We start from the raw sequence: 20,066 nt of genomic DNA, 5'->3' as shown, positions 1-20,066 counted from the left end.
CTAACCCAATCAGCCTGACATAATGATCTCCAGCCTTGTGCTCGTCAACATTCTCACCTGAGTTAACAAGACGATTACTGAAATGATCTCAGCAGGTCCTTTAATGACAGCGATGAAATGCAGTGGAAAGTTTTTTTCAGGATTAAGTTCATTTTCATGGCAAAGAAGGACTATGCAATTCATCTGATCACTCTTCATAACATTCTGGAGTATATGCAAATTGCTATTATAAAAACTTAAGCAGTAACTTTTCCAATTTCCAATATTTAAAATATATCTCAAAACTTTTGGCCACGACTGTAGATTTGATCTTAAGCAACTATTACAGAAGGTTCAAACTCTCACTGATACTCCAGAAGGAAACACCATACATTAAGAGCCAGGGGTAAAAACTTTAAAATCAGGGTAAATTTCACTTATTTTGTCTTCTGGGAAACCGTAGCTTCTGCAGCCTCTGAAGGGCACTACTCAATGAAGAAAAAAAAAAAAAGATATTTAGGCAATATAAGAAAAAAAAGTACACCCTCGGCTCTTAATGCATCGTTTTTCCTTCTGGAGCATGAATGAGCATTGGAACCTTCTGTAATAGCTGCATATGCGTCCCTCAGTTGTCCTCAGTGTGAAAAGATGGAACTTAAAATCATAGTCATCGGAAAGGGTTCAAATACACAAATTCTGAAGAACAGCTGGCAGTTTTTTTTTTATATAGTTGCTCATGAGTCCCTTATTTATTTTTATATATTATATATATATATATATATATATATACACATACACACACACACACACACATACACATATACATATTAAAAACAACAGCTGTGGATCATTTAGGTAACAAAGTATTAAGAATCAAGCCTGTGTAACAGGGTAATTTTAATAAATTCAACTATTTTCTCTTGTGGACTACATGTAAATGTGTTATGTGAAATATCTTATTCAGGGCTGCGTTTCCCAAAAGCATCGTAAGCTTAAGTTGATCGTAGCTCCATTGGTTTCAATGGGTCTACGATGTACTTAAGCTTACGATGCTTTTGGGAAACGCAGCCCAGGTCAGTACTAAAAAAAAAATAACATGCATTTTGTGTGATCCCTCTAATTTTGGTAAAACATTTTGCAGACTCTGCATTATATTATATAAATATTTAGTATATTAAATATTAAAAACATTTGTAAAAAAAATGCTTCAAAACAACAAAATGATTTAAAATACTTTATTTCGACAACAATCATAAAACAAACAAAACCCCCACCGACCGGAGGAGAAAGGGAAAAAAAAAAAGTACATTCTCGTAAAAAGACTTTGTTGATGTATTCACTTGCTCCTGTTGAGCACAGCATTAGGTATTCAGTTGGACAAATTAACTAGTTTCCTAGCATCTCTATACTATTCATTAATGATTGAAAACTACTATCACCGCATTCTAAAGAACTGCAACTGCTAGAATTTTGGTTAGAAGTTGGAACACTGAAGTGCATCTATGAATTTCTTCTAGATCTATCTACTTTATAAGAAACTGAAAACAGAAGAACCCAATCTGTTGAACATCAGCATTCTTCATACACCCAAGCAGAGAAACAGACATACATATAAAGACTTTCAAGTTTTAGCCATAAATGAGTGTAAGAGAAAACGGACTGTGCCAATCACGTCAAAAAGAACCCAGGGGGATCTTTGGCATCAGCTTTTTCAACACATTTTTATTGCTAAGACTGCATGACCAGATGGAATATGCCACATTCTGGTTCCCACATAGTTAATTGATAGCATTCAATCCGTTTAAAAGACAAGCAGTATACAATCAATAAACAGAACCGTGCCATTTTGTTCCAGAACATTCGATAAACCAGTTCCTCAAAATGAGAGGTAGATGAGACATGCCCAAAATACACACATCTGTTTAAAATGTCAAAGTGTTACGAAGGTTTGATTGTGAGTTAAGTGGCAAGATAACGTTTAGGACTAGGCCATATATAATAGCAGATCCAGCAAGTCCATACGAGAAATCAAAGATGTGGCATCACTTTCGCTGCTGGTTAGTTAAAATCTCAAACGGGTTGGCAGTTTTTACTCAAAGCAAGCGTTTGTGTCATTCTCCTACAAACCACCATCACTATCATCGCACAAGAGAAAGACCATATACAGAGCAGGCTTCCAATACAAGCATTATAAAGAGATGGATGAGAAGCATGAAAAAAAAGGAGCTACATATATATTTGTACAAACATATGTATATATACACACTCAACAAAAACGTGCCTTTACAAATCTGTACAGGTAAAAAATATACAATTTCTAGAGGAAACTAATTAGCCCATGTTACTGTAGTTTTAGGTTTGTGAAAAAATGAAGGCCGTTACTGAAGCAGCATAAGCGTGTGTCAATGAGAATTCTCTAATGAGGCACGTCAAGGGGAGGCACTGCCTGTGTCCCTGAACTACCCAACTCTACTCCGGCCATCACATGCACACACATACACACTTTCACATTGTCACTTCCCTTCAATCCCTCTCACAGCCAGCACAGAAAAAAAAAAAGAAAAAAAAAAAAAGAAAACACTGCAGAACATTCGGGAGATAAACCCCCGTCACATCGCTTGAAACTCAGTGCAGGAATACCTTAAACTGAGCCAGAGAATGCACCACTTTCACCCATCATTTACCAACTTTAAGGTGCTGTACAAGAAAAAAAAAGAAAAAAAAGAATCGCAAATCAAAAGGACAAAACGTGGTCCGCTGATATATTAAGGCTGGCTGAAAGCCACTGATATGGGCTTAAAAAAAAAAAAAAAAAAAAAAAAATATGGTACTGAAATACACTTGCTACTAAACTTCCATAAACGAAAACATATTGTAGAAAAATAAATAAATACAAAATGAACCAGCCTCACCTTTATCAGGGGAGTTGGCTTGAGCAGAAAAAGTGTGTCTTTTATAAAAGAAAAAACAACAACAACACATTTCATTGGTTTCATAGAGTGCTGTGTTTCACGTTCCAACTTAAAGCGTCTTGTATGCTAGGTAGTCTTGCATGGAGAAAGGAATGGGCAGCGTGTAAACCTGCTGGGTGGGCATGACTCGCCGCAGGGTCATGCGGCACAGGTGTTGGAGGCTCGCAATGCTGCGTGGAGAAGCCCAGAAATGCAAGCTGCCATCACGAGACCTGTAACAAGACAAACAGATGCTATTTAGTTTATTTAACCTGGCACCGACACAAATTCTGTCATTTTATTAAACTATATCATGATCAAATGTCATCCCAAACAGGCTCTGGTTGTGTTTGTACAGCGCATCTTGGCAATTCAGCTTTGTCAGATTGTAGCCATGCAGAAAAGTATGAGTTTACATACACCTTGTATGTGGGACAGCCAACTCATCCAGTTAATTTCATATACAAAGGAACCTGCAGAACCGGTTGTTTTTTTTTTTTTTTTCATAAGTTGTTCAGGAAACTTTTGAACAAAGTATGATGAAAGTTATTTTTGGCTTTATCTCAAAATGGAGAAATATTTAGAAGCCAAGATAAAGATTTGATCCAAACAATGGAGTAAGAGATTCATACCCTGCAGCTAAGACACTTCCGTCAGTAGAAAAGGCACAACAGAGTCCGTTAGTGAGAGGGGCGATGGCTTGAGGACTCTTCTCATCGATGCTCCAAAAACGCACCAGCCTGGGGAAAAAAAAAAAAAAAAAGTTGATAATTTAATTTCTCAACTGTGGTTTTCTTGCCTCATTTTTAAAGCAAACTAAGATGAAACAAAGTATAAAATAACTAGCTTAATTATTTTAAATACAGTAAATTCTGGGTAAATAATATTTAATGCTTTCATTCAGTAAGGACACTGACTAAACTGATAAAAAGTAGCATTTTTGATTTTTTTTTTACTAGTGGGTACAGGACTATGGAAGCCCGTTTCTGCCAGTAAATATAAAAAGTCGCAGTTACCTATTTTACTTTTTTTTAATCTCACAATTCTGACTTTTTTCTCAGAATTGTGAGATATAAACTCACAATTGCGTGTTATAAAGTCAGAATTATGAGATATGAACTTGCAATGAGATAAAAACACAATTCTGACAATTGTGAGTTTGTATCTCGCAATTTTGACATTTTTTCTCAGAATTGAGATATAAACTTGCTATTGTAAATTATAAAGTCCAATTTTGAGGGGGAAAAAATATGTTCTCAGAATTTCGAGTTTATCTCTCACAATTTTGACTTAACTCGCAATTGCATGTTATAAGGTCACAACAGCAAGAAATAAACTCACAATTCTGAGAAAAGAAGTCCAAATTGCAAGATATAAACTCGCAATTTTGAGAAAAGTAAGTTTTTGGTTGATTGCAATCCATTACATACCTTTCTATCAAAGTTATCTGACATTTGAAGTAGAATTTGTTCCGAGTTCTTTTCATATTTCATTACCATTTTCTAAACTATAGCGAATAAATTGTGATAATGTGGGAAATGTTGAAGGTGTCTAATTAAATTTTGGTTTGACTATTTCTTCTGAAAATTCAGCTTTGCCATCACAGGAATAAATTAAAGTTTGAAATATAATAAAATAAAAAACAGTTATTTTAAATGACTCCATTTTTGATTAAGCAAACAGCCTTGAACGAGAGAATAATCCTATCATTTAATTTGTACATAACAGCAAAAACTCATCCGCCATTTTGTAGAGCACAAATGCTTTCATTCCCTCAGTATGAGAGAGACACCTCCACCCAGAATCGGCAGGAGGCGCGGCAAAAGCAAACTGGGTGCCTCATAGTGATTAATGGACGTCATATGAGAGGCATGTGATCTTTCCCAGAAAGAGGCCCTGCAACAAATCACACACTCCTTCCATCCAGAGCCCCTATCGCCCTAATGCTTAACGCAGGCTACTAACTGCAAAGCAGTCGAGTTTTCAAAAGCAAATATCGAGTGTTTGCATTATCTTACCTGTCATCAGTGACGCTGGCAATATGCCGACCGTCATGACAGAATGCAACAGAGCGAACCCATCGATCATTTGCCCCTCCTGCAAATATGGGTGAGGGAGGAGGGAAGAGATGCCTGAAGGAAAGATAAGAGATTAAGTAAAACAACACAGAAAGAGAGAAATGAAAAGGAAAAAGAAGGGAAAAACACGTCACATACCCAAGCTCGAACAGAAGGGTGGCTGTATGAGGGTCCCACACTATTACACGGGTGTCGTAGGAGGCTGTGGCCAGCAAGGCCCCGTCCGGAGAGAACTCGCAGGACACCACGTCATTATGATGGCCCTCCAGCTTACAGATCAGAGTGTATTTATCCATGTTCCACAGGAAGACCTGCAATGCAAAAGACACATGTTATAGCCTGTGTTTTTCCATGTAATTCAGAGACAAGAAATTCAAACAAAGAATTAACTCAAATTAAACAAGATCAAAATGTGCTCAGTGTCATTGTTTAGGAAAATCTTAAGCACTACAACCAAACCCAGAAAAAGTAGCACATGCCAATGAAACAGCAAGGCTTAGTTTGCACAAAACTGCACAATGTCAATCTCTACAGAGCAGCTAGCAATTGCTAGTCTTTAAATTACATTAAAGATAAAAGTCTACAAGTGTAAATATAAAAATTACAGTTACATATATACAATTACATAACTACAAAATGTGTAAATAAATAAAAATACAAACAAGTAGTAACTTAAGGTAACATTATGTTACTCCACTGGTATCCCCTTTCAGTTTTAGTTCACTTGAGTTTACAATAGGCTTGCACCGCGCCGGTGGAGGCCTACGAAGAGACAGAGATACTGCAAGAGAAAAGAACATTTGATGGCCAAAAGGTTGACGCCTTTGGCAAACACAAAATACAGACATGTCACAACTGCAAACACTGCTAATAAATCAACCATGAGACTTTATAGTGCTTATTTTGCTCCAGCACAATTTTTACATTTCACATAGTGCAAAGGTGTGGCACATTTACGGCTGTTCGGCAAATTTAATCCATCAATTTCAATGTGAATCCATGCATTTAGACACTACGCAGGGCCGCAAAGACTTAGAAATGGTTTCAGAAAGATCAGAAACAGAAAGCCACTTGGTTTGGAAGTGTGAGCTATGCTTTACTGCATACACTAACTAATGTGACAACACTTTAACAGTGTTTTTTGGCTACGTTCACACAGCGAGCCTTAGCGCTCAATCACGATTTTTGCTCAGATCTGATTTTTTGTATAGCTGTTTACATTTCTGTTTTAAACGTGGGCAATATCAGATTTCCAGCGTGAACAGATCAAGAACTGACCTGCATGTGCTAAACAACAGTATGAACAGGGTTGCCAGGTTTTCACAACAAAACTAGCCCAATTGCTTCTCAAAACTGGTCCAATCATGTTCCAGGGGTAAATATCACGTTAGTGCTGTCACTTCGAACCACAGAATTGAAAAACAACCATTGGCAACAGTGAAAAAATAGCCCAATTCTGCGTGAAAACTATGGACTTGGCAACACTTTGCAGCACGCGGTCAGACGGAAGTAAACACGGAGGACATAAAGTAAGCGATTATATGTTTATTTGTAGGGTAATCTGCTGCAGAATCCAGAGAAATTACGCGCAGACTAGGGGTGCAACGGATCGCAGATGATCCGTGATCCGTACGGACCGGACCCCACGGTTCGGTACGCATGTGGTTCGCGGATTAACTGTTAAATTGAACCTTCATAGAGTAAAAGTGTATAATTTGCATATGTTTTGTCTTGCCAATTTAACCATTCAAACTACTTAAACTGCTGCAGCAAAAGAGAACACGCGCGCTGTTTCTTTCTTCTTCTTCTTTTTTTCCCCCGTTGCCGCACATACCTGAAGCGAGCACGCGCACAGAGAGAGAGAGAGACAGAGAGAGACGCGCGATTCAAACTGCGTGATTCACAGATTGATTCCTCTTTAAAACTTCTCTTAACATACATACAAAGTTATGTTTAATACCCGTTTTGGTATTCTGGTAAACACAGTCTGTTATGTCTTTAGTAAACCGAAACAGCTGAGAAAGATGCGTGCCAGTATTAGAGACGTGCATTAGGCCTTAAAGAGACAGCGTCCTATTTATACCTGCAGTGAGAAGCACTAGTTATTTTACAATTAAATATTACATTTCCGCACCTGAATACTAGTGTTATTGATTTTATTAGTACCTTTATGTTGTATTCATCTACACTTGTCATTTTTGTAATTGACTTTATTAGTTCAGCTAGTAGTTTTTGCTGTGGATTAGAAGTACTTAAAGTTAGCATTCAGTAATTATTAAAAAAAAAATTGTTTTTTGCTGATCCGAAAAATGATCCGATCCGTGACTCCAAATCCGTGATATGATCCGAACCGTGAGTTTTGTGATCCGTTGCACCACTAGCGCAGACGATATGAAAAATAAGGTTGTGACAAAAGAGAGCAGAGTTTTGAAGCCTTTATGAGCCTCATTTTACTTGTAAATAGAGTTCTGACACATTATTGTACTTCCACAGCCTACCTTTCACAATAATTTTGGGCATGGAAAACTTTGAAGTGACTTCCACGAGCGCAGAATTGTAAAGAATGTTAATCTAGAGTGACGTAAAAGTCAAATACATTCCGATGAGCCTGCTCAATTCAGATTTTTGCTCAGACCTGATTTTTTTTGTATAGCTGTTGACATTGTTTTAAAGTGTGAACAGAGATCATGGTTCTGAACTGATCCGCATGCACAAACCCCCCCCCCCAAACAAACAGGGTTGCCAGGTTTTCACAACAAAATCTGCCAAATTGCTTCTTAAAACCAGTCCAACACTAGCCCAGTTGTGGAACGGGGGGTAAATATCACATTAGTGGGGTCGCTTCAACTTTTAAACATGAAGGACATAAATTAATTAAATATGAGTTTATTTATAGTGTGATCCACCACAGAAGCCAGCGAAATTAGACACAGGCCATATGAAAAATAAAGACATGAATGTGACAGAAGAGTTTTGAAACTTATGATACAAGCCCTCATGTTTTGCTTTGTATATAGAGTTGTCGCTGTAATACTTAGGAGTATTGAGCACTGGACTACATTTTGCAACTGTCTGGATAACTTTTGGTATGTTAAATATTTGAAGTGACTGAGCACAGATTCCTGACGAATGTTGATCTAGAGTGACATAAGATGCATGAATTCCGATATGACTGTTCACACTGAGGTCGCGTTGCAAAACATCTGACCTGTATTTGATTTAGCACCACATATGGAAGTGGCAGAAATTGGAATCGAAAAGATCAGATTCTATGCGGTGCTGTTCACACTGTCATGAGAAAAACAGATCTGAATCACATGTGAGCAATGTGAGCAATTTGGATTGTAAGTAAAAATTGGGCCACATTTGCCTGCAGTGTGAACGTAGCCTTTGGCTTTGAGTGCCGAGAAATAAAGGTCTCTGCATGGTCTTTAGCTATATTAAGAAACATCGTTATTCATTTCTTATAAGCTACAGACATTGCACTTGAGCAAAAGTGTACATAATTTGTATTTATGCAATAGCTATTTGCGTTTAAACATTCTGGTGTGGGTGAGGAAACTACAACGGGTGCGTACACAAGGCTAATTTACCATTTTCTCTAACTTGGCAATGTGAGATGAAAGGCCTTCAAGGGTGCACAACTGCTGCCAGCATTCAAGACTAAGCTAAGCCAGATATCTTGCACATAGAAGAAACATTACAACCTTTTTTGGAAGTTGAACTGGTGCGATTTTATCTACTTTAGGAGAAATAAGAGTGGCTATTATTTAGTGGCTCCTTATGAACTAAGAAAAACAAGTTGGTGTTTGCTAAAGTTCTCGAGCTGGCGTCGTTAAAACAGACTCTGCTTTCAGAGGATGACAAATTGGGTTATTCGCAAATGGAAAACAAAATGCGCTTTCACGCAGTAAATGCAACCAGCATGGAAAGTGCTTCTGGTGGCTTCTTATGTATGACGCAACAAGGAGTGATAAATTTGTTTTCCCTTATCCGAGTAATTCCACATTAGACTGACATTATTGGTCTGCAGGCAGATCGTTGAGACACAAGGAGCCCTTTCATTGCTCACACATGCCAACAATGCTCCCAATACCCCCCTCAACTACTAACCCCATTATAAAAGAGTCTGACTATGGCGTTAAGTACAGAAAAAAAATGACCAGTGGCCAAGAGTTGCGTATCACAGGTGTCGTCAGTTCAGTTAACTAAGAGACTAATGAGTAGAGGGGGCTCTACCAGCTGACTCGTGTTCACGTACAGCAGACACAATATCTAGAGCTTCTGTTTTAGGGTAAATGATGGGAATGCTACTAATTATAGGCATGGAAAGAGTTATAGAAGGGAAGTAGGGGGTAGGAAGGGAATCTCACTGTCAACTCTTTCTGAGAGATAAGTTAAAAGAAGTGAGAACTGTGACAGCGGTAGGTAGACAGACATGGAGCAGAACCTACGTACAGGAAGCCCTTGTGGGCAGGAGCATGGAAGCCCCTGGGGCGTGGGCACGGGCACATGAGCGTCCAACGGGGGCCGCGATGGCAGCCGTGCCCCGCGTGGTCCGCACCGGCTGCTCTATATGTCAGCGCGGCGCTTCCCTCAAAATCACTCAAACACAGAGCTCTGCCACCACCTGGGACAGGGAAAGCAAGACACTTATGGACACACACAACCGTACAGTTCAACCACTGCTGCCTGTTCATGGGACAAGAGCTGGCTAGGAGTCGGAAAGACTCGAGAGCTGGTTTCAGGGATGTCTTATTGATGGGAATAGTGTCTTTGTTGTGCCATAAGGGCTTTCACACACAACCAGCATGACAACTACATCCAATACACTACAGTTCAAAAGTTTGAAGTCAGTAAGATTTTTTAAATGTTTTAAGTCTCTTATCCTTACTAAAGCTAATTTTGCTGAATGTTATTACAATTTAAAATAACCATGTACTATATCAGCAGCCATTCCTTCAGTCATCAATGTCACATGATCCTTCAGAAATCATTTTAATATGATTTGCTGCTCAAGATTTTTCAAATGCTGAAAACTACTATGCTGATTTTCTGCTAAATACACATTTAATAAAAAAAAAACATTTCTTTGAAATAGAAAAATTCAAATGTCTTAACCGTCACTTTTTAATCAATTTAATGTGTCCTTACTGAACACAAGTGTGCAAAAACATCTCTTACTGACCCCAAATGTTTGAATTTTGGTTCAAGTTCTTGATACCAGTTTTGATAGCAGATTTAAGACCACAATGTATGTGGGAAACATCCAAGGAACGTTATATTGTATTCAAATATTCAAATTATATTTATGAAAAGAGAGTCTTTTAGGATGTTATTAACAGTAATATCAAGAACAGCTTTATGGGTGGAGAAGATTCATAAGCCATTTGCATTTCTACATAATAACCATGCACAAAAACAAACCAAAAGCCAAAACTACAGGCAGGGTTTACAAAAGCAGGTTATGGCACTGAGCATTATGATGATATAAAGATTCATTTAGCACTCATTGATTGGTTATAGCAGAACTATTAACAGTGAAAAATACATCAAACTGGTTATAAGAAGGAACAAAGAACTGCAAAACATACCGCTTTGCCAGCACCAACGGAACAAAGGACAGATGAATCCGGTGAGAAAGCGCTGCAGTAGACCCAGTTTTGATGGCCACGGAGTATTTTCACCATGTTACCTATTAAGATAAAAAGTTTAGTTTAAGAATTTGAAAATTGGAATTCAGCAAAAAATGATCCAAATACAATATTTACCCTTTAAAAGCAAAGTTGATGCTCAGAGAACAATTAAATAAATATACTTTAACAAGTACCTAAATTCCTTTTTAAGGCCCAATGGTGTCCACTTTGAGACTAGGGAAAATTTAGCTGAACTCTAGCCAACATTCCTTCATGATTAGTTTGAAAACTAAAAAAACTTTGCAAATACACTGAGCTCTATTTTATTTTCAAGATCACAGCATATAAATAAGATTCATGTGATCCTATTATAACAGCAAGTTTGCCTTAGGACCTTGCAAGAACTGAAGAAAATATCAGCAAACATTCTTTTGGGATTGGCATCCAATTATTTCCCCAACTATTTCCCCCCGCTAAACGTCTGAATCTCTGAGTGGGTGTGCACATGCTTGAGCTAGTGTGTGTGTGTGTGTGTGCGGAACTCCATGGAGATGAAATGAAAATAAATGAGCTGCAGAAAACAAAGCAGGCTGCTGTGCAGGAAACCTCTACACCAGAGACATTTCAGCTTGGGGTTACACATTATCTAGCTTTAATAGTTAATATGTAAAGCTTCAAACATTTGGTTCTCACCGTCATCTTTGAGGTCCCATACGCGTAAAGTCTTGTCTCTTGAGGCAGAAACCAGCACTAAACTCCCATCTGGGGCAAATGTTAGATCTCGCACAATGTCTGTGTGGTCCATCAGGTTCAGCAAAAGTTTTCCTGTACACAAGAAAGCAAAATTGAGGATGAAAGTAGAAAAAAATAGCTATCAGACAAATCATTCTAGATCAACCACTGTTTACAGCACAAAGTCCATGTGAATCGATTTAAGTGTTGCATTAGGATCAACATCTTGTCACTACATCTTGTGAGCTGCATTTCACTATTTAGGAAGTTTTTACTTCTTAGGAATCAAAGATTATGTTTGTGGTTTTTACAGTTATTAAGCAAGTGTCGAAACGGGACGTCCCAGGGCGTTTCAGAAAAAAAGAGCAGTTGTACACCTAAGCCCTTTCTTTAAATGCCAATGAATTGCCTAGAGGTATATGGAAGCACAATCACTGACACCTGCCAGGCTAATCCGTGTTAAACTCCTACAATTAGTTGCATCTACAGTAATACAAGTAAAATCTTAAACATGTGTTTTTAAAATATGATTAGGGTTTTGTTACAGGGCTTATTTGCAATCTGTCAAGCGTGAAAACATACATTCACTTAGCATACAGAATGACGGGTGTATGGCACAAATCCTGTTGAGATACTGTATAATACTCGGCTATCAGATTTCCAGAATGTTTTCAGAAGGAAGAAAATAAGGGCAGCTGGAGGAGGAGTCTCGCACCCTGAAAAGAGTAAGTCTGCTGGGTAAATTTATGGCATTGCGGTTTTAGTTAGAAGGAAGGTGGAGTCACCCACTGAAGAAAACATCTCTAACCCCACAGAACAACCAATGGCAGTGTCTGTGCAGGTCCTGCCTACCTATTAATATATTTTACAGCTGGGCAAAAGTGAATTATACAACTCGGAAGAATAGCTAGTTTTTCCTGGAGTTGACAACAACCTCTCCATTTTGCAAAAACAACACAGCGATTCATTTTCCGATAGCAAAATTACACAGCTGCACTGTCTATTAAATTCTGAAACTTCAACAGAGACACAAAAGCAAGCCAAGAAACCAATGGCGAAGTGGTGCAAAAATTCATAAAGTGGAGAGATGTACCTATAAGGTTTTAATGTAATTAAAATAATTTATTAGTGACTGGTGACTGCATAAAAGTGCTGATTATGAAAATATGGGGAAGTAAAATGGGTCAAAATGACACAAAGGTAGGGCTTAAAAGGTCATGTCAACATCTTATATAACCACCACCTCCCCTCTCTCTTACACACACACACACGAGCGCACACACATCTGTTGGGAAATGGAAAAACAGGAAGCTGGCATGCAGAAGTGTTGAGAGAGGATGACATGGATGGACTGTGATTTGTAAAACACACAAAAATATTAACTAAGATTGTAGATTAGTCCGTAATTCTTGATTCAGTGAGGGGACTCTCACCTGTATAGACGTCCCAGATTTTGATGCGGCCGTTGTTGAGGCCCGTAGCCAGCAGCAGCTGGTCCTGACCGAACTTGAACCGGTGCCATTCGATATTTACGCAGCGACTCTGCTTTTCAGGAACAGAAGAGCCAAAAGCCAGGCCCCAAACAATGTCACCACAGTCGATGGTGTGCTCTCTGGGCTCGCCTGGCAGCAGACTGCCCTCACTGTTCTGCCGGGAGAGTCGTCGAGGACCTGCACCGCTTGACCGATCTTCCTTTCTTACAGAACTAGGGCAAGGGAAAGAGGAAAAAGTTACTATGTTGTGTTGAATCATGTCTCTTGATATAAAATATAAATACACTTTAATGTAATTTGTAAACAGCGAGAGAACATTTTACTTCTTAAGAACGTTATCTAGTACGTTTGTTGAAATAAACTCCCAGCCTTAGAGATTGCTGGTGTGTTGCATCAGCTTTGACCCATTTAACCTCACTTGGCCAATTCATGAAACTCATCAAATAAGATTCTGGAATCAGTACAAGAGGTTATTGTGAGAAAACGGAGCAGGCGTTGCAGAACTGAAACAACCTGCCACGTGTCAGCTGAAGCTTTTAATGGCGCGGCAGCTTCCTTCTGCTTTAGCGTTAGAGGGATAGTTCACCCAAATATAAAGATTCTGTCATGAATTACTCCCCTACACATCATTTCACACCAAAAAGTCATTTGTTCATCTTCAAAACACGAATTAAAATATTTTTACTAATTTTGATGCTTCAAAAAGTTTATAAAGAGAGTATTTCGAAACTCAAATGTGAGTTTTAAAGATGAACAAAAATCTTATGGTTGAGTAAACTATGCCAAAAATTTTATTTTTGAGTGAATTAACCTTTAAGGAATGTTCCAGTACATTCTAAAGCCTAATTTTAAAAGAAAAATAAAGGCTCAAACACCCTTTACAAAATGTGCTTTTGATTTTAGTGCCACTAAAATACTAATCACTAAGATTTTAGTTTTTTGTCACTTATATTAATTGTTTTTAATAAATTATTTCAATTTTAGCTTGCCAAACTAAACAGAAAAAAAAAGCTTCAGTGTTTCCCCTAGGTTTCCAGTGTTGGGGGGGGGGGGGCTTAGGGGGTTGGGTGCCGGTAGCCAACGTTACTTTTTTTTCCCGGTACTTTACCCTACTTTGTGAAATAACGAAAACATTATTATAGACTTATTCAGTGGAAAAATAAGTCCAAAACTCTCTATTTTAACATTTTGAACAATAGGGCTCTACCAACTTTTGCTTTTTTTTTTTTTTTAATTCTTGTGTGTATTATTTTTTCTCATAATCAAATTAAAAGTATAAACATTTATTTATTTTTAATCAAATGAAAAATAAACCCTTTTAATTTTTGGCAAACAAACAGAGGTTTACTGTTAAAATCAATAAATAATAATAATTTAACATTTAAATAATAATTGTAGTATTTTTTCTACAATTAAGTGGTTAATCTTGTTATATTTATTTTTATCATATATATTGTTTCATGTCAATTATTTAAATAGGAATATATAAACAACTACATTATACTGTACAAAAGTAATACAAGACTAATGTTCTGTTACATGTTACTTTTATTTTGACAGGTTGCCTTGAAGTGTGTACAGCATGTTATGATGCTAGTTTTCTCAAATGAAACGGTAAAAGTGACACTCACAGCAGCTTTGGAGATTGAGTTTATCTGTTCATGCGAGATGCAAATGCCCAAAATTAGCGGGAGCGTCACGTGTGCTTCAGTATATGCGTGTAGTAAAAGCGCATCTCCACCATTCATACATACAGAGGCAAACGGAGCATGCAGGATTCATATTGAAACGGTCTTTTTGCATTTCAGTTTTCACAGACACTAGTCCATATCGCGATTTGAATGAAGTAACAGACCAACTTTTGATTTATTAATCCAAAAATCGACGAATTTACGTGGCATTTCGCGCTATAGTAGATTCGGTTTTTATGAATGGAGTCCGCGATCCCGTCTGTGTTTTCGCAGATGAGACATTGTAAACACGCGATCATGTAAAGACAGAAATGACATGCCTTCGTGTAAATAAGATAAATAACACAAGGCAATTTAGTTTGTTTAATAAAAGAACAATGTATAGCCCTGTTCTATAGGAAAGATAACCTTAATGACTTCTATTGTGATCTGACGCTATATCAAAAATAAAATGAACTTGACATTCAAGGGGGGCGGGGGGTGCCGTTGGGGGGGCGGGGCGCCCCCCTAAGATAATGGTAGGGGAAACACTGAGCTTTATGTTTTTAGTTAACTATAAAAAAATGCAAGGCACTGCAAAAGTATTTTCCCAATTATTTTAGTTCAATTCCAAACCTAATCTTAAATTTAACTGCCACATGTCTTTTGTGTGTACAACTACTAATAAAAACTTACTACATCGTTATGTGGAATGGCAAGTTTTACAATACCATGCGTCTCTTTTATGGACACATGTAGAAACTGTTTACTTCAAACTATCATAACTTCTCTGTTAAAGTTTTACTTAAACTTTTCAAGTTGTATGCATGGTTTATGTTGCAGTAATATTTCTGGTATTTTTATGAAGAACACCAGCAACAAATTGTGCAACAAAAGCACAAGATAATCACTTTTTATAACCCAGAAGTTCTGTTAATATAATGATTGCCAAAGACGTTGTTCCGTTGATCATTTTGTACCCAACTCTTGCAAAAATGTACAAGACATACTTTAACACTGGCAAAGAGGAGAGTACACAAACAACCCAAAAGTTGCTCAGTTAGAGGCAAGCAGCCAAAGGGCAATGATGTGAACCTCATAACAAGGACTTCGCATTCAGTACTGGACAATGGGTGGCTGGCAGGGCTGCACGCGCAGCGGCGGTCTCTCTATTTACAGGGTAAGGTAAGATGATGACTGGTGATCTACCCCATGCCGATGAATGCTAAACAAGTCCAAACACTGGGCACCACTGTGGCGTAGCCACCATGTGAATGCCCAAAGGGCCAAACCAGACAACCAGCACACGCGTAGACTGCCTTTGTCAGTCCATCAACACACAAGCTGTATTGTAACAATTCACCAGTGTGAAAAACAAAGATATCAGTGTTTATACTCACAAGCTGGCTAAGCATTTTTTCCATGGTACAAGTCTCACAATTCGATGCCCTTGAGACCAAGCGAAGTAGGAACCATCAGGTGCAAAAGCTACAGTCCAAGTCTCCCTTCCAGACTTCTGGTCGAAGGGAGCAACAGGAGGTATGAGTTCCCCGATGAACTTAGCTTTACCTGTTGCAACAGAATGCACATGTTTAAGCTTTTAAAAATATATTTACTACCAGTCAAAAGATTTTGAAGAGTGAGAGTTTTAATGTCTCTTCTGCTAACCAAGCCTGCATTTATTTGATACAATGTACATCGAAAATAGTAAAAATATTTAAAAATTCTACTATTTAAAATAACTGGGTTTTATTTGAATATACTTTAAAATGTAATCATTTCAGTAAATTCAAAGCTGATTTTTAGCATCATTACTCCAGTCACATGATCCTTCAGAAATCATTCTAATATTCTGATTTGCTGTTCAAAAACATTTATGATGTTGATCAAAGCTACATTTTCAGCATCATTACTCCAGTCTTGAGTATCACATGATCCTTCAGAAATCATTCTAATATTCAGATTTGGTGTTCAAGATACATTTTGTATTATAATAATTATTATTATCATCATCATGTTTATAACAATTGAGTACTTTTTTTCCAGGTTTTGTTGATGAATAGAAAATCTTTTGTAACAGTGTATAATGTTACAAAAGTGTTTCATTTCAGATAAATGCTGATCTTTGGATGTTTCTATTCATCAAGGAATCCTGAAAAAAAATACTCAGCCATTTTAAATAGACAACAATAATATTTCTAAAAAAAGTTTCTTGAACAGCAAATCAGCATTTTGCAATGATTTCTGGAGGAAATGTGACACTGAAGAGTGCAGTAATGCTGAAAATGTAGCTTTGATCACAGGAATAAATTACATTTTAAAATGTATTTAAATAGGAAGCAGTTATTTAAATAGTAAAAATATTTCACAGTATTACTGTTTTTCCTGTATTTCAGATCAAATAAATACAGGCTTGGTGAGCAGAAGAGTCTTCTTTAAAAAAAAAAAAAAACATTAAAAATCTTTTGAAAATCAAAAAAATTTGACTAGTAGTGTATAAAACCAAACTAGTTGGCAGACCACATTTTATTGTTTAACAGCAAATGTGCATGTATAACTTTAAAGCTGTCATTAAGTTAAATTGCTGTAACTTTTATTACTTCCATCTAGTTTAGTTTTGTGAATTAAAAACCTGATAGATAAAAAAAATTAATGGATTGTTTTAGAGTTAATAATTAACAATTGTAATGTATAACACTATAGTAAAAAGTTAGTGTGTTGAATTCACTGACAAAAATTCGTAATTCGCTACCAGAAATAATAGAATAGTTACATGTCACTAACAGGACAACCTTAGTGACTAATAACAGCTAGTACCTCATGAGTGATTGAATAAATACCAGGTCACATGTGAATTATATTTAAAACATCACAAGCAGCAACTCAATTATTTCGTCTTCGAGTTTTTTTAAAGTTTATATAATTAACACAAAGCATAACTGCGTAACGTGTAGCTGACATGGTGAATCACTGGTGCGGTGAGTCATTCACAGGGGTCTGGAGGTGGGGGAGGGTGTGGATGAGGACGCGCTATGGGTGTGAACTTGCTTCGCAAAAATGACCACCAAAACAACGAAATATTCAAATAACTATAAATGTTTAACCATTATTTTTAACGAACGCATTTGTTTGTGTTCTATCTAAGCGATAATGGTTTCCTGATATGGCTTATAGACACGGCACAAACACTGAAATTATGAGTAGCAAATGTAAACACTCGTTACATAGAATAACACACGTTTTTAAAAAGTAACGTTAAACGGTAAGACCCTCCCCCCATAGAAAGCAGTGGCTAGAATAGAAAAACTCACCTATTTCATTTTCGTTGACAAAATCTGGGAAGCTTGCCATCTAAATCGAAGCGAGTCTCTTAAATCTTAATCTTCTTGGTGAACGAAATAAAAGCGCTCGAATGAATGCGCTGAACAAACGGGAAAGGCTGTATACGCGTGTCTCCTCCGGTGAGCCAAATGCCTGGGAATGCGGAGCGTCTCACGTCGACGCAACGCTGACTAGTTATATACGACTGTTTGAAAAATAGTCGAAAGTATTATCTTTAAAGTTCAAGTTTAGTTTAATAAAAATGATAATTAAAGAAAGAATGAGCCAGGAATAATATAACGTTAGTTCCTCAAATCGCGTTGCGTTCGGTTTGAATACAGCGTATTGTAATGGCTGCGTGCGTCCTAACGATTCGAACACACACACACGATGGGCGGGATACACTTGCGACGTCATATGAGTTGCTAGGGCGACGGAGGAGCTGATTCTCTGATTCGCGGACATTCGTTTACACGTGGCCTCTGATTGGCTGGTCACTCGAGAATATGAATGAAGTGGATTCGTGGAATACGTGCTGATAAGGAGGGTGACGATGAAGCGCTAATCCAGTGCTGCAATTTAAATGTTTGTCTCTGAAAGAGCAGCAAAGTAAAGAATTCAGTGATGGAATTGCTTGGAAGGTGTCGGGAAATTAAAATACAATTTATATCGTTTTATTTGTGGTCTGGTGTGCCTATTAATGACTCACGTCGTGATAAATTCCACTGAAGCAGTTAGAGAACAAAGAAAGTTTGTTGCAATGTTTAATATCACATATTTGTAGTTCAGAAACTCCTGTTTAAATTTCTGTAAAATTTAAACGTATTCGGGGTTGCTTTAATAACTGTATTGTTATTCAGAACTAGACTTTAAAGGGTTAGTTCACCCAAGAATGAAAATTCTGTCATTAAATACTCACCCTCATGTCGTTCCGGAGTACAAATAAAACTATATATAAATATATATATATTTTTATCAAATCCGAAAGCTTTCTTACTCTGCATAGACAGCAACGCAACTGACACCGACACAACTGACCTAGAAACGTAGTAAGGAAGGACATAGATAAAATAGTCCATGTCACAGTGGTTCAACCATAATTTTATAAAGGTACGAGAATACTTTTTGTGAGTAAAGAAAACCAAAATAAAGGCTTATTCGTTGTGGTAGCCTACTCTTCTGAACGTGTGTCAAGACTGACACAAAAGATAAGAAATGGTTGGATAAAGTTCTATTTTTGTTTTCTTTGTGCATAAAAAGTATTCTCATAGCTTTCTAAAATCACGGTTGAACCACTGATGTCCTTACTACCTTTCTGAGCCTTGAATGTGTCAGTTCTGTTGCTGTCTATGGGTCAGAAAGCTCACGGATTTCATCAAAAATATCTTAATTTGTGTTCAGAAGATGAACGAAGGTCTTACGGTTTTGGAACGACATGAGGCTGAGTATTTAATGACAGAATTTGCATTTTTGGGTGCACTATCCCTTTAAAATATGAATGGTAATTACTGATTAACTTACCAACTGTTTAACAGCTTGGTAGGCTTTTGATTATTTGAAGAATATATGAATTAATAAACGTGTATTAATTTTATTGACAGGGTTGGACATAAATAGGGCTGTATATATTATAATACATTTATTTGAAAAGAAGTAAACCTGGAGGAATTTAGAACATGCCTACCAACTGTGATGATCCATTTAAACAAATTGGGTGAAAAAATATTCAAGCTGTTGTACAGCATTGTGCAACCAAGCAAGAAGGTCATTTGTCAGAAAAGTTACCAAAAGATGAGTGAGTTTTACAAAGTGCTAAAAAAGGCCAGATATCAGTCTCTTGGCTTTTCACAGCACCTCTTTGGAAGAGTGGGCTGAAACCAGCTACATCCAGGCCAACCCAGTCTCACGGCAGAACTGTCCAGGCAGAGCCAAGTCCAGCCCCATTCCTGCGGTTTGCTGAAAGCCATATGACAACCTGAAACATTTTGAAATAACAAGTGGTCCGATAAGGCCAAATGCAGGTATACATGGCTTTATAGAAAAGACAGAAACTTACATCTGTGTGATCGTTAAAGTCAAAACAGTTACATCAATCTTAATCATCTTTGATGCCACCAAAGGCAAAATAGATGGAGCCAAAAGCAGGTGGTTCCTGTAAAACCTGCTACAAGGAGCAGCAAAAAAGACCCAAATGCACACAGCAAAA

The 20,066-nt window shown here is 37.4% G+C and overlaps 1 protein-coding gene across 1 annotated transcript; it reads right to left on the bottom strand.

The window, feature by feature from the left end:
- Nucleotides 1-1,200: 1,200 nt before the first annotated feature.
- Nucleotides 1,201-18,218, bottom strand: wsb1 (WD repeat and SOCS box containing 1). Its single transcript, XM_073817498.1, has 9 exons — nt 17,851-18,218; nt 15,940-16,108; nt 12,810-13,081; nt 11,338-11,469; nt 10,603-10,703; nt 5,147-5,319; nt 4,949-5,062; nt 3,563-3,670; nt 1,201-3,163 (listed from the first exon to the last, which is right to left on the bottom strand). The coding sequence occupies exons 1-9, from the start codon at nt 17,888-17,890 to the stop codon at nt 3,001-3,003; spliced, it is 1,272 nt and encodes a 423-aa protein (XP_073673599.1). The 5' UTR covers nt 17,891-18,218; the 3' UTR covers nt 1,201-3,000.
- Nucleotides 18,219-20,066: the final 1,848 nt, after the last annotated feature.

This window comes from Garra rufa, chromosome 14 (assembly GCF_049309525.1).
Source record: "Garra rufa chromosome 14, GarRuf1.0, whole genome shotgun sequence".
In the NCBI taxonomy this organism is placed as follows: Eukaryota; Metazoa; Chordata; class Actinopteri; order Cypriniformes; family Cyprinidae; genus Garra; species Garra rufa.
Note: the sequence above shows the minus strand (reverse complement) of the source record. Positions and strands in the feature narration are given on the sequence as shown.

Bases quoted from the DNA above. Each gene is read 5' to 3' on its own strand.
- wsb1 (XM_073817498.1), bottom strand. From the start codon at position 17,890: ATGGCAAGCTTCCCAGATTTTGTCAACGAAAATGAAATAG. The intron at 11,470-12,809 runs GTGAGAGTCCCC...TCTTGTGTACAG, and splicing joins AATCTGGGACGTCTATACAG to GAAAACTTTTGCTGAACCTG. The intron at 5,063-5,146 runs GTATGTGACGTG...TCTTTCCTTCAG, and splicing joins ACCCTTCTGTTCGAGCTTGG to GCATCTCTTCCCTCCTCCCT.